Source organism: Seriola lalandi, unplaced genomic scaffold (assembly GCF_002814215.2).
Source record: "Seriola lalandi dorsalis isolate HSWRI2012SDOR001 ecotype SW California unplaced genomic scaffold, Sedor1 jcf7180002054524, whole genome shotgun sequence".
NCBI classification, from domain to species: Eukaryota; Metazoa; Chordata; class Actinopteri; order Carangiformes; family Carangidae; genus Seriola; species Seriola lalandi.
The window spans coordinates 773,659-788,201 of record NW_019525077.1 but is presented as its reverse complement, the minus strand read 5'-3'; the positions used below and the strand labels follow the sequence as shown (position 1 = coordinate 788,201).

The 14,543-nt window shown below is 39.2% G+C and overlaps 1 protein-coding gene across 1 annotated transcript in view; it reads right to left on the bottom strand.

Annotated features, from left to right (window-relative positions):
* Positions 1–770: 770 nt before the first annotated feature.
* Positions 771–14,543, bottom strand: part of smarca2 (SWI/SNF related BAF chromatin remodeling complex subunit ATPase 2) — a 48,187-nt gene continuing 34,414 nt past the window's right edge. Inside the window, exons 30-34 of the mRNA XM_023414430.2 lie at positions 12,966–13,071; positions 12,561–12,662; positions 11,222–11,351; positions 10,142–10,275; positions 771–3,573 (exon numbers count right to left, since the gene is read on the bottom strand). Of these exons, the coding sequence (XP_023270198.1) occupies positions 3,538–3,573; positions 10,142–10,275; positions 11,222–11,351; positions 12,561–12,662; positions 12,966–13,071 (508 nt within the window). The 3' untranslated portion in view covers positions 771–3,537. The remainder of the gene's footprint in view (positions 3,574–10,141; positions 10,276–11,221; positions 11,352–12,560; positions 12,663–12,965; positions 13,072–14,543) is intronic.

Sequence of the window (14,543 nt, the reverse complement as noted above, 5' to 3'; positions counted from 1 at the left end):
AAATTCTCAAAAAGTTTCCTCATAATTACCCAGCGTCATCTTGGCTGATCACAAGTGGACAGCTTCACAAGATCACAAGTACAGGTGTGAACGCATTGAGGAAGCGTTTGAAAACGAGTCACTCTGACCACTGGACCACATGTGGCCACATTCTTTTAGCAGTGTGGACGTGAAGACAATGTTGTGAAAACAATGTATTGGGTATTTGCAAACAGAAATTTGGGAATACGTATGTATAGAGCAAGGATGTGGGATCCAATCACAATATCTCGAGATGCATCTTAGTAAACTGATAATAAATATTAATATTAAAGTATATATATCTAATCATACATAGAGCTGTCCACTTGGATCACCTGAGACGCATGTTGATGCCAGGTGTAGTTCAATCAATAACAAATCATCATATTTTAACTGTTTATATGTAGGAAAAAAAATATATTAACTAAATTTGTCCAAAATTACTGTAGTGGGGCAAAAAGTTCAATATTTTCCTCTGAAATGTTGTGAAGTGGAATTAAAAAAAACCTAAAGTAAAGCACAAGTGGTTCAAATTCTTACATAAGTACTGATTTTATGTAAATGTTCTTATGTGTTACATTCCACCACTGCAGTTTTCTAACTGAAACGCTAAATTAAATTCAGGACTCTGAGGACTTTCCATTTTAAATGTACAGTAAGTGTGCATCACAAATCCTCTTACATATTCACAAACTTCAATATTGTAAAAATGGTTTCCAGCAAAAATAGATCAATGAATAAATAAGACATTCTTTTTGTGCTGAAAATCTGTGAGATTTTATTTGCCCTGGGCTATGAGATACAACCACAAAGACACTGTGCAAAGAAAGCAAAGAGTAAGTCACACTTATGGAGAGTTGGCAAGCACATAAAATGATGTATCTGCATGTACACAGTATATTGCCAAAAGAGTTCATGCTACAAACAACATATAAACCAATAAAATGACAAGCAACACAAACACGTCAATCCAAATGTATAAATCAAGACATCGTTTAAAATATACTGTTATATTCAATGTCATTCAAACAAGAGTTTTAAACCCATAATACTGTTTTCTTTGAAATATTTGTCAACCATTTTTATAAACTGCAAAAAATCCAGCTGAGACTTGGTTCTTTACAATCTGTTTGCTGCAACGGACCGCATTGTGTAACGTTTTCAGACGCTTTAAAGAGCTACAGTTACTGCTACAATAAGATGCTGGTTTTATTCAACAAAACAAGGTGTTTCCCTGTGAATCTGCTGCCCACCATGAGATGTTGCTCTGAAGGCCTCTTTCTCAAAAAAAACCCCAATACCTGAACGCACCTTTCTGCGCGAGAAAATTATTGAGTTCAAAGCTTCTGCTGAGTCACAACAACTTGGAAGAATTAGAAGCAGATACATGAAACACGTGGAACTATCTACATGATGCGCCACTTACATAATATAAGGTTACAGTTTTCTTAATAAAAGCAATTCAAAAAGCATTAAGCATTCATGGCCACCTCAAATTAATCTAAAAACCATCGGGCAACAACTGACATCTTGTCATAATAAAGGCTCTAAGACGCATAAATGTTCGATATAATTGTCTCAACTCTCACAATCCTGTTGTCTTTGTTATGGACCGTTTGCTGAGCCCGTAGTTAGTTGATGCTATGTCTGACAAGCTTTTGAATTTCAGAGCAATTGAAACAGGTGTAGAGCTGAAACAATTAGTTGATCAACAGAAAAACCGATTAATCGTTTCACTTGTTTATCAAACAAATGTAGTGAAAAAATTCTGCAATGACAAACTGAACCAATCGTTGGGTTTTCGACTGACGGACGAAACACTTGACGTGACATTTGAAGAGACATTTGAAGACGTCACCTTGGACAGCGATTGTCATTTTTTTTTACTTTAATTGACGATTCATTGATTAATCCAAGAAATAAACTGCAGATTAATTGGTAATGAAAGTAACTGCCTCTAAGTGTTCTACTGAAACTAGGCAAGAAATCGCTGCATCATGATATCGCTCTAAAAGACAAAAGTCAGCATCCGGACTGTTTATGTGTTGTAACGTAACCCGTTTGGTTTTTAGCTTACACTCTTACATGTATTTTACAGTATGTTTTCACCTCTAAAATTACTACAGTAAAAGCACTAACCGGTGTGTTTGGCAAACATAACTCCTGAGTAACACTGGCTGGTGAGTAAGCTTCCCCAAATCCACTGAAGAGCAGGACAGAGCTGCTAACAGTAGCCAGAGAAGACACCATTAGCTTCACAGTAGATTCACAGTAGATGTTCTCGTCGTGATTGGAGCTTTTTAAAGATAACCAATCACCCCTCAAACTAATGTACGTGGTCAACGATGAACTCAATGACTGGAAGGAACACTAACACACTAATGTTGATTTTCTTAACGATTAATCTGCCGGTTATTTTTGAATTAATCGTTTAGTCCTACTACACTGAAGCTTAAGTGCTTGTTCACTTTTAAGTCACTTTTGATAAAAGCGTCTGTCAAGTGATTAAATGTAATGTAATGTCAAAAATGCCCATCAATACTTCACAGAACTAAACACGATGTCTTAAAGTCCAAACACCCAGAAATAGTGAAATCATCTAGTTCCTAGAATCGTCTCGAATATTTGAATATTAATAATAACAGTTGCCGACTATTTTTCTGTCAATCGAATAATCGTCTCAGCTCTAGTTACCACTGTGGAAGTGAGCTAAAGAACCGGACCTGCTAACCTTTGCAGCTTACTGTATGTAACAGCAGATAAACACGGTGTAATCTATTCCTTATACCTTTTGCTCTATGGTTTTTGGTTTTGGAAAGGCACCCTCCACATTGTCTTAAATGCTGTTTATCTAAAGTTTGACAGGCTTGCCATACCTAACTACCGTTGCTGAGCTATGATTAGACGATCTTTTATCGGGGGCGGGGTTTGGCGAACAATCAGTTTCTCTACGCTTCAATATTTGGCACTGCAATAAACAATAAATCAAAAAGTTAAAAACTTGATTGCCATTTTCTTTTTAATCACCAGTGGCTCCCAAAATTCACTTGGATGTCCTTGGCTAAATATACTGTATATATATATTTGTTTTTATTACACATCTTTAAAATTTGGATATTAAGATTTCATTTTCTAAAAGTGCAAGCAAGCAAGTACAAATAAAGCAAAAGCGCTTGTGGCATGACCAAATTTTTTTTTGTTTGTTTTGTTTTCCTTTTTTCATACAGAATTTAAATCTTAGTTAAAGCACAGAGTTAAAAAATATATACTAAAAAATTGTTTTAAAAACAGGAATATAAGCAGATTGGTATTGCTGTAGCTTATTGATTATTAGTAATACATTTCCAAGCCGGGGGAGAAGGGACGACAGTACAAACACTACAGACAGACAAAGAGGACAAATGATGCAAAATTTAAAAAAAAAATGAATTTGCACATGAACGACAGTAATGGAAGATATTGTCCTTTTGTTTATAAGTGCTATAAACTATATCCTCACGTCCTGGCATCCACTTCTCACTCATCATCGCTCTTGCTCTTGTCTGACTGATCCTGCAGAAAGAGAGAGATTAAGAGCATTAACAGTGAGGGAGATTTAAAGGGGAGGGGAGAAGGATAACGCCGTGTGATGAAGGTTTATTGTCTGTAGAGAGCGTCAACAAGAGGCAGCGTAGGTCATCTCGATGTGAATATATCACGGATATATAAGCTCTCTGGAGGAAAGAGGGTTTGAAGGTGAAGCTGGTGCCCGACTCCTTACATCCTCCTGTTGAGATTTTGTTTCTGGGCAGAAGCAGATGAGCAGAGCAGAGCAGAGAAGACGGACGAGGACTTTAAAATGACCTCTGAGAAATTCAGGAGGGAAAGTTCAGTTCGAAATCGACAGTGAGGAGAAAGAGATAAACAGAAAGAGACAAGAGTTTCCTTTAAAAACGCTGCACAGAGGCAGATTATGTTACCACCAGGACTGATGGACGGCTGAAGAAATCACTCACTGCATTTATATTCACAGAGTAAAGTGGCTATGGGCCAGGCTTTGGTGAAGGTCTTATTTTGGCTGAGCTGTTTACATTAACCCCAAACACCCGGCAGTTCAGTATCACTCTAGGCATGAATAAAAACACTCGTGCACCACACAACTGAGAATAAATCACTAGATCTAATGAAGGGGAAACTGTTTGTGATCCCTGTAATATGAAGGTAGAGCTCAGTGCTGCCCTTTTAATGACAACGTATTTTCCTTGCTTTATGATTTATACCCCTGTAGGGCTGCACGATATGCAAAAAGAAAAATCATAATGCAACTATTTTTGCAGATATTTTGAGTGCAATATGCGATTTCAGTTGGAATGGCTGTTTCTACTTTTCAATTTCATAGAAAACATTTTTTTTTTTTTAATGACGATGTGATTGTTCTTGGGTCTTTTACCAAACAAACATATTCACATGTGTTGGTACGTCTGGAGAATATGATTTGTAGGTCAGAGCGTCTCTGTAGCACCACAACGCTTATGGTGCTAACAATGCACAACAATGCTGCGACACATTTTCCCTTCATCAAAAAAAAATTTGCAGCTCCTGCGATTTGGATATTGGGGGCTGTGTTGGTGGGAGCGTGCTGTTTAAAATACCATGATCCACCAAGTAATACAGTGTTTTAAAGCTTACTAAACTCCACAACACAGCACAGCAGGTCGTAACACTCAGACAGGACTTTACAAGTTACCATGGCAGCAACTATTTTGTCTGTCGTCATGAGGAAATCAAGCTAAACAACAGAAATATGGTCTTGGTCTTGCTGGATGACATCACAATGTGTGGCAGCTAAAGCTCGAGGCTGGCCCCGCTGCGTCAGACTGTCTCCACTGAAAGGAATGGAAACTATTTTTTAAATGTAACTACACATTGGGATGACGGAGCTGCCACAGTGACCAGGGCTGGGTATCAACACTGATCCCTCAACACGACTTCATTTTGATTCACAAAATCCAGAATCAATTTGATCTGCTTTGATGATTCATCATCCATTCATCATTCATGGTTGCATCAGATATGCACCAATACTGCATACAGTGTGTCTCTTCTTCATTCAACAGGTGAGCAACACTGTGGTTTCCTTCAAAATAAAATGGTGTTACAGGCCTAACTGTAAACACATTTCCTGGTTTTAAAACATCGGCCTTTATTTGTTTATCTATATTTTTTAGGCCTAACATGACATCAAGAATGATAAGACTGAGACTGTCTCACTCAGCAGCTATTTTCTATGTTACTTCTTAACTTAAAATAACCTTTTTATGCACCGTAATAACTCAATTTCTGAAAAGTAGACAGTTTATATCTCCTGCAGCCCTAAATGAACCAGATGCAAATGCAAAGATCCATCTCAATTGAATAAAAATCATCGTCATTAACTAGAAAATTCAATGTTTTTGTCCTGAGCTGTGGATAAAAGTTCTGGATAAAAACTGTGAAACATCCCTCGTTGGGGCCCAGAACTGTGATTGATCAGTTATCACCTCCTTTTCAGTAACACATCTCCTGCTCACCACGACCCCCACCATCTCTCTCAGAGAGTGGCACAAGGCTAACACAATCACAGCACAGAGGAGTCTCATGTTCACTACTTAAACAAGGTGAAGCTTCCTACTCAAGCTTGTATTACGAAGTGATTAAAAGCCTGTCAACACTGTGGGGAAGATAAAATGAAGCAGAGTACACCCTGATCATGTATGATGCAGACCTGCTTGGTGTTGCAGTGGAGATACCAACGGGTGAAATCAGATACAAATAGTCATTAATTCAGGTTATAATAAAGTAATGATTAAGAATTTAGATGGGTGTGAAAAGTGTGTAAAGCAGCTACTGACTAACCTGAATTGTCAGACAAGATGGCCGCACTTTCCCCAAACTGTCACATTGGAGCCCAAATAAATAATTCAGAAGAAGGAGGAAAAAAAAACTCCTGACCTTGTCGAGTCGGGCTGAGAGAGTCGATCAGGACAACTTCAACTGGCAGGAGGGACAGCTCGCAGCTATCGCCCAACACTCCTGCTCTAACCACTACACAGGCGCCTCAAAAACATCAACAAGTCAGATTCTGCTCGACTGCTGCTATTTATAACTTTAATTTATAACATAATTAGCAATAATAACTTACAGCCCTGAACTGTGTTACTGCAGGTTTTATCACCCTTATTTTTCTACACAGATTAGTATTCAAGTAGTAAATGTATAAATGTATTGCAAACATCCTATAATTATGAAAATATGTCTAAAGAGAGATGCTTTCACAGCACCTGTATCTGTCTTTAACCCTGGCACCTGTATTGGACACGATACTATATTCATCACACTGTCTGCGTGTTTTTATACAAGCTTCAATGACCTTTTCTGTTTTGGGACGGGAAGACACTCAAAGTAAATGCCATCTCATGACAGAAAAGTCAAGGATATCATTACATCAGGAGTGCGTGACTCACAGTATCAAAAGGCAGATGGGACGAGGATGAGACGCTGGGACTACGGCGCCTACAGCGATGAACTCTGTATACTGAATGACCATAAACAGTGTGAGCATAAACTGCAACACAAATGGTGTTTGCTACAGGGCCTCGTAACTCTGTGTGCAAATAAACGTCTGCACAGTAAATGTTATGTAATGTGGAGCGATCATCTACTCTCGTGCTGCTCATCCACTTTCAAGTTTAGTGTTATTCTTATTTCTGTCATGTCAAATCTGTCCCATCCCACATGGGATTACAAGACGCTGCTACTTTACCAAACACACATTTTAGTGATATACTTTCACTAAAGACGCGCAGAAAAAGATTATAAGTACTTATGTATTCTTGGAAATACCATGGTTACATCGAAAGAAAATCCTAAAGTCCAAAATACTCCCCCAAAAAAAGGGTATTTTCCTCTTCTCCCAGGCTTCTCTCCAAGTACTTGGTAAATTTAAATGTGTCATATGTGATCAGTTCACTCAGTCTTTGTGCAACATCTATATTTACAATGTCAGTATCCAGTTTTTTTCTTACTAAACCGCACAGAAATCAGCAGGTTGTTTTCTACTGAAGTACGACACTTAAGGTTTCATTTCTCCTCAGCTGAGGGGGTTTAACTAAAGGTGTCACACAGAATCTCTATATTAAAGGTAATTTACAGCAGTGAAAGAGATTTTACAGCTCTATATTTCTACTGTTTCCATGGAGACGGTTTGTTTGCTGGCATTAGCTTGTGATACCTGTTCTCACTTTTGGGAATCTGGTCATCCTCCTGTTGTTTTGATGGGAACTTCACTACAGTGAGCTTTGGTCTCTAAGGACTTTTGTACAACAATTTAACTGACTTAAATACTTAAGTGAACATTTTAGGGAAGTGTTTTGTGCAACTCGTTTAATTCTAAGGAAACAGATATGTCAGATAACTCAGACTTAAAAGAAAACCTTCACTTAAAGTGTTTTGTGCAACCAGCCTCAGATCTCAGCTGGACACAGATCTTTGATTTTGGTTTAATCCGTGTGTCTTCAGCCAACTGCTCTCCACTGAGCAAACGCATCTCCTCTGAACACGTTGAGCTGTTTGTTATTTTAAAAAATGCAAACAGTGGCCACACGTCTTTGGGCCTAGAGCCAATAATTTGTTAAATAAGTATCTTTCTTGTCAGCCTGTTTTCTTCCACATCAAGTAACTAATTCCATAACTGAGATCCACATCTCTTTTAAAAACAGCTTGACGCAACTCACCAATGTGCTTTGTGTTTCATCGTGGGAGATAAATATCAACTTATCTGGTCCTCATTGGCAAAAAGAAGAGAACTACACCTTATCAATTTTATTTATAAAGTTCTCCTGAAGCTGCCTCCGTGTGTCACTTTTCTTCTCAAACTTTAAACTACTCTTAATCAAGCTCAGTTTGAAAACTAACTCATGATAAATCACGACTAAACACTGAACGTGCACGGACTGAATCGAGCGCTTTGCATCATATAAATGGAATAAACAACAAAGAACTTTAAAACTTCTCATCGCACTGAGGAACTTTTTACCATTTAATTTCAAAAGAGATCTTAATCACTTTTAATGATTACAACAATTAGTCGTTTTTCAAGAGAAAATTAATCAGCAGCTATTTAGATAATTGATTAAAATTAATCATAGTCATTTTCAAAGCAAAAATTCAAACATTAAACATGACAGTTTGTCACTTTTCTTCCTCATATCTGATTGTAAACGGAGTATTTTGTTGCTAATATAAAACAAGAAGGTTGAATGCATTGTCTTGGGTTTTGGGAAATTCTAGTGGAAACCTTTTACTATCACTACATTAGTTTCAGCTCTAATATCGGTCAAACTTCCTGATTAAATAAAGGTTGTACTGGTTCAGCTGCGTACTTTGTGAGAACATTTACAGTCTCTGTTCTTAAAGCAGCTAATAAAGATGGATGTGCAGCCGTGGAAAAGGAGCTTTCCAGTTGTCAAGTTAAATTAAAGAAGCTCTGCGGAAACGGCTTGTAAACAAACAGAAGTTACATTCAGTGACTCTCACCAAGACAGTGTTTATCCTTAAGGTCTAAAATAAACATTTTGTGCATTTCCTTCCACATAAAACATTCGCAAAATCTATTTATTTATTTAAAGTCCTGCATCGTTAACAGCTGTTTGTTTGCCTGTTTTCCTCGTCTCTGGCTTTGTTGATGCCTTCTAGCGATTATTGCTGCGTTACCACCAAGAACTGTCAATCAGGAGTCATGGGTTTTGTTGTTTGTACAACTGCTGAATTTTCGGAAGTTGATTTCAAAGTTTTATGTTCACATTAATATGGATGTGGAGACAGGCTGTCACAGTCACACCTGAATTAATAAAATGTCACCTTGGCTATAAGAATCTTCCTGCTTTATTAAGTGTGAACTGTGTCGTTTTAGTCTCAAAATGTGATAGTGTCATCTGTTTGATGGAGATCAGCAGCTTCAGTAAGTGACAAGCGACATCATTCGTTCTGTGCCTTGCTGCTCTGTGGCATTGAATCTGCAGGTCACATCAATAAAGCATCCACTGAGGTAAAGATGGAACAGAGAGAAAAGTATTAGTGTGGTCAGGTGACTTACATGACCTACAGGAGAAGCAGAGGGAGGGGGGAGGAGAAGGTATTTGTCATAGTGAAGATGGGTACGTTATTGGTGGTTGTCATGGCTTCAATTTAATTCCTCTTTGCTGGTTTCATTGTATGCTGGCAGCAAATTAGATGATGTGTCACTGTTGGTACAATTAAACTGAGTAGGATAAACATAATAGAGGCGGGGTAACACAGAGAAATAAAATCCTGCCAGAAGGAGCAGAAGAATAATGGAATATTTAATGGCATGAAAACAAAGACTAATTAATTAGGGTAGATGCTTAGTCCATAATTCTCCTGTTTACATCTGACTGGGATTCACCCCAGTCATTACATTGATTCCTAGTTCAAGGGGAAATGTGTTTAAAGTTTGGGTCTTATTCACTCGACGCTCCACCTGCTGAAGCCTCCTCTTGGAGGTTTTCATGTCTTAAGCCCCTGGATGAGCTCGCTACAGTTTTTACCTTTACAGGTTTTGCTCTGCGGCTCACTGACATTTACTTGACCACATTTTGAACCCATGTGAAATGTGCTTTGATCCTTCACTTCCCCCTGACACCGATATCCATCCGTCTCTAAAATACTCAGCAAGCCCAGTCTTCGTGTTTCACAGTAGATGACCCAATATAGTAATGTTTTCTGTTTTTTTTCTTCCTCCACAGACAATTTAACAGCACAAGGTATCTCAGGTGTGAGGAAGGAAACCAGGGGGACTGAATCGTGACAAGCTGGATTTAAATCCACCGTGCTTGAGAGAGATTGCCAACAGCACCATGTTCCACAGGGGATAAACTGTGACTGAGCTTTCCTAAGCTGTGGCAGCTAATGTTATTACAATTATTTCATAGTTGCATTTATGTCAGAGCCACGCCCATATAAGTTCACTTTGTTTGCCTGACAGTCAGGTATTAGCCTTTTTCTGAGTAAAGGATCACTGCGTAATTTTTGTTCAAAGATGCACTAATGACACAGTAAAACGCCGTGAAGTGGAATGACCTACATTATCGTCCTGGTCCTCCTCGCTGTCGTCGTCGCTGACCACCGGCTTGGCCTTCCCTCGGCTTTGCCTCTTCTTGCCTTTGTCATGGCTTCGCGCCTCCTTATTCAGCTTGATCTTAACCCGCACCGACTTGGCTGAGTGAAGCACAAGGGGAAAACAGGCGTAACTGTAAAGTTCAACTAAAACAAAGTCTTACATAACTGCTTTCATCATTGTTTTCTGAGTCAGAAAACATAAATTACACTCATCATTAAGTATCCACCCACGTCTGGGCTCAGACCACATGTTGATTACATGTGGAATCATGAAATAAAACACAGTGGCTTCAGAAAGTAGTCAGACCCCTTAATTCAGAACTTTGTAGAAGCTCCTTGGGCATCTTTCAAAAGCTGGATTTGGGCAGTTAATCCCGTTCCTCCTGGCAGTTCCTCTCAAGCTCCATCAGACTCGATGGGAAGCGTTAGTGAACTGCCATTCACAGTCTCCACAGATGTTCTAGGGGATTCAAGCTTAGAGATTCATCCCAAAGCCACTCCAGCGTTTTCTTGGCTGTGAGTCACTTTCGAGCTGAAAGGTGAATTGTCGTCTCATTCTCAGGTCGCCTGCTCTCTGGAGCAGGTTTTATTGTATTTGGAGCCTTCATCTTCGCCTCAATTCTGACCAGTCTCCCTGTCCCTGCTGCTGCTTTTCACATTGTCATTTTGGGTTACTGAGTGAAGATGATTGGTGGGCAAAAACGACAGTTGTATCCAAATCCAAATTAAATCTACAGCACAATCAAATGTTCAAAAACTGAAGGGATCTGGAAACCGTCTGAAGCCACTGTATGAATCTTTGTCTTTTGACCTTTAGCTCTGGGAAATTGTACTTTTTCATTATTTTGTAGACCAATGATTAATCAGTTACTTGTGAAAACAACCAGGAGGGTAATCAATACTGAAAATAATTAGTTGCAGCCCTAACTTACTGTTTTACAGTTTAGCAGCAGCAGCAGTGTGTGTGTGTGTGTGTGTGTGTGTGTGTGTGTGTGTGTGTGTGTGTTGTTTTTGCATGCATGTCCTAAAAAACAGTACATCTTACCCTCTGCCTCTGACTCATCGTCGTCATCGTCATCATCCTCATCGCTGTCATCTTCACTCACTTCGTCCTTGGCAATCTTCTGCCTGGCACTCTTGAACACAGACTGGAGGACAATGGAGTCCTCGTATATCTGCAGGGATAAAACGACAAGACCAGATATAAACAGCTCCTCCAACAGGAAATGGCAGAAGAGCCTGCTGAACACAAGGGGGGGTGTGGGTAAAGACATTAAATAGAAAACATTAAACATTCATGGATAGAGAATGGATTAAAGATGGTGGATAAAGGGCATGTGTAATGGATTTTAGAACAAGCAAGTCGGGGTTCAAATAAATTTCTTTTTTAATTAACCAATTGATTGTTTATTCTATAAAACACCAGCCAATAGTGAAAAATGCCTGTAACATAGTCCCAGAATCCCAGGATGATCCTTATTGATTTGTCTAACTGACAGTCTGAAACCTAAATAGATTAAATTTGCAGTGATATGAAACTTACAAAAGCAGCAGATTTTCACATTAGAGAAGGTGGGAGTGAAGAATGTTTGGAGTTTCTTTCACAGCATCCGTTTCGATGATGAGACGAGCCCCCTGTGTATTCACCGCATCACATATTTCATTACTCCAGCTCTGAGTGGTTGGCAGTCATCGCATTCTGCCTCTTTATATATGGCTGACGCATCACACTCATGCTACTCAGAGAACCAAGGTTAGGCAAAGACACTAAATGGCGACCTGAGTTCAACTCAAGGACGAACCGCCTGCCCACTTACATCTAAGTATGAGGATGAGTCCACCTTCAGGACAGCATGAGGCAGGCGTGAAGACTTCCAGCCTATAAAATGTTGCATTAACAAAGGAGGCTGATGTCACAGCTTCCATCATCCAGTGAGAGTCTCTTTGAAGATGGTTTAAGCATACGATACAAATAACTGGTCCTTTTGTCTGAGCGTCCTACTTCTCCTCATATAGACAGTGATGTGCAAACGTTTTAGGCCGGGCACAGCATACGCAGCCTTGCTGTTCCACATAACATGAATGCTGGAGGGTGAAAATGCTGCGAGGTCCGCCGCTGAGCATAGATTAACCACCGCTGGAACCAAAGCAGGATTAGACCTCAAGGTTCCCGAGGGAACATCAGCCTCATGCTACTCAGAGAACTTTTTCCTTGATTCTTCTAAATTATTGACACAGCAGTTAAGTGTTTCAGCACAATTTGAGACTGGGAACCTGCAGACCTCTGGTTCTCCATCACACATGGTTCAACACCAGATGAAAAATTTAAAATTAATTAGACAAAGTAAATTAGAAAAAGTAAATTCCACAGCTGGGTTTCTGACCTGGGATCCCTCCAGGTTGAAGGTCTGGGCGTTGTGACAGAGCAGCATCACGTCCTTCTCCAGGTCTCCCACGCTCCTGTATTTATGATTTCTCACACGCTCCTGTTGACAGAAAGAAAGCAGCATGGAGCAACAGCTTGATTCACACTCATCCCTCTCAGGCTCTGCAAGGCTTCAACTAAAGTGAGGTTAAAGGCGTCCACGTTGTCGCCAAATGACTGTACAGCTCTAAACACTTTGCTTATCCTAAACCAAATAAATGAATAATTAAATTTATTGTAACTACTGTATAGTATATATTAGTATATACTGTGCTGCAATTATAATACCATTACACTTTCAGATTCATATTTCTGTTCCAAATCTCCATCTCTATTAATTTCTGGATTATCATATTCTTCATACCTTGATCTTTTTGAAGTCCACAGGTTTTCTGATCAGCTCATAATATTCTGGGAGCTCCTTCCTGGACGGTAGTTGGACAAAGACCTCGCTCAGTTGTCTCCCTGACCTGGAAATGAACATAAAATAATTCAGCATTATAATTTTTTTTTTGCAATCAAATTTTTATTTTCATTTCCATTAAGTCCAACAGAAATATTTCAGGGGATACAATATCGTTAGAATGGATTCTCAAAGAAAGACAGTTGCCCAAGACATAAAAACGTGTCATGGGAAAGAACACAGTGAAAGTATTGACGATAATAATAATAATAATAAAATAATATAAAATAATAATAATAATAATAATGAAAATAAATAAACAAATAAAAATTAATAAATACATAAATAAAATAAATAATAAAATATAAGAGGAAAAATAAAATTACATACATAACCTACAAAAATACATACATACACAAAGACATATATTGACAAGACAGAAGGGACTTGACATCTAGAAGCACTAGATGAGAGGTGAGAAAGCTATTGGGAAAATCAACTTACAGCATGTTTTTTAAAGAGTCAGCGGTGCTACGCCAGGTGTTAAGGGTGCTATCATTAGCACCATTAATCCGAACTGTTGAAAGCTCCATGTATATGACGTCCAAAAGAGAGAGAATCCAAGACTGAGTAGTCAGAGAATGAGGTGTCTTCCAGCAAGTTGCAATCATTTTTTTGGCTGCTGTCAGTCCAGCAAAGATGACTCGCTTTTTGAGTTTAGAAATATTGAGGATTGACAGATTATTTAGAATCAACACACATATATCTGTGAAAGTTCTCATTCGTCCAGGTCATTGTTATCTCTTTCTCAAATTAAATCGAAGGCAACTGGACTTGTATTTGTCTGTGGAAGACGTTTCGCCTCTTATCCAAGCGGCTTCATCAGTTCTTATGTATTGGTCTCTCTAGTCCGCACTAGTCTGACCAAGAAAGTGGAGTAGGACCCAGGTATTTAACCTCTTGTGGGTGGGTCCACCAAGGTACCTGTGAAAGTACTGGTTTCACCTGACCATTGTTGTGCGACACCATCTATCCCCCATCTACAATGTCGCCCTTTCATCGGTACCCAGGAGAGTCAACAACATAACCTCAGACGACTCTCAACGATCATCATCCACCAGGGGCTCACCTGACCCTAACGACTGTCGTTCACACGGGATAACAACAGGGTCACCTGACCCTAACGACGGTCGTCCACATGAGACCACAACAATGGTACCTCTGGGAACAGACCCAGTTGTTGACTTCTGTGAAAGACACTGGAATTAAGGGAAATGTGATCCCGAAGGCTTTAAACTAGGGTTTTTATTCCAATGGTTTGTGATAGTAACAAGGTAAAACAACGCCTCATTTCAAACCAATGTGAGTGTGTGGCATCCTGTGTTTGAAATCTCAATGATCTCTGTTGCCATGTTTAATAGAGACGTCGTCACAGTTACATGACATGGAGCCTCGACTGTTGCCTGACTCCACTGAAGAGATAAGAGTTTATTAAAACCAAGAAGCTCCAAATTAAATTTAAGTTGCTCTCACATTTGC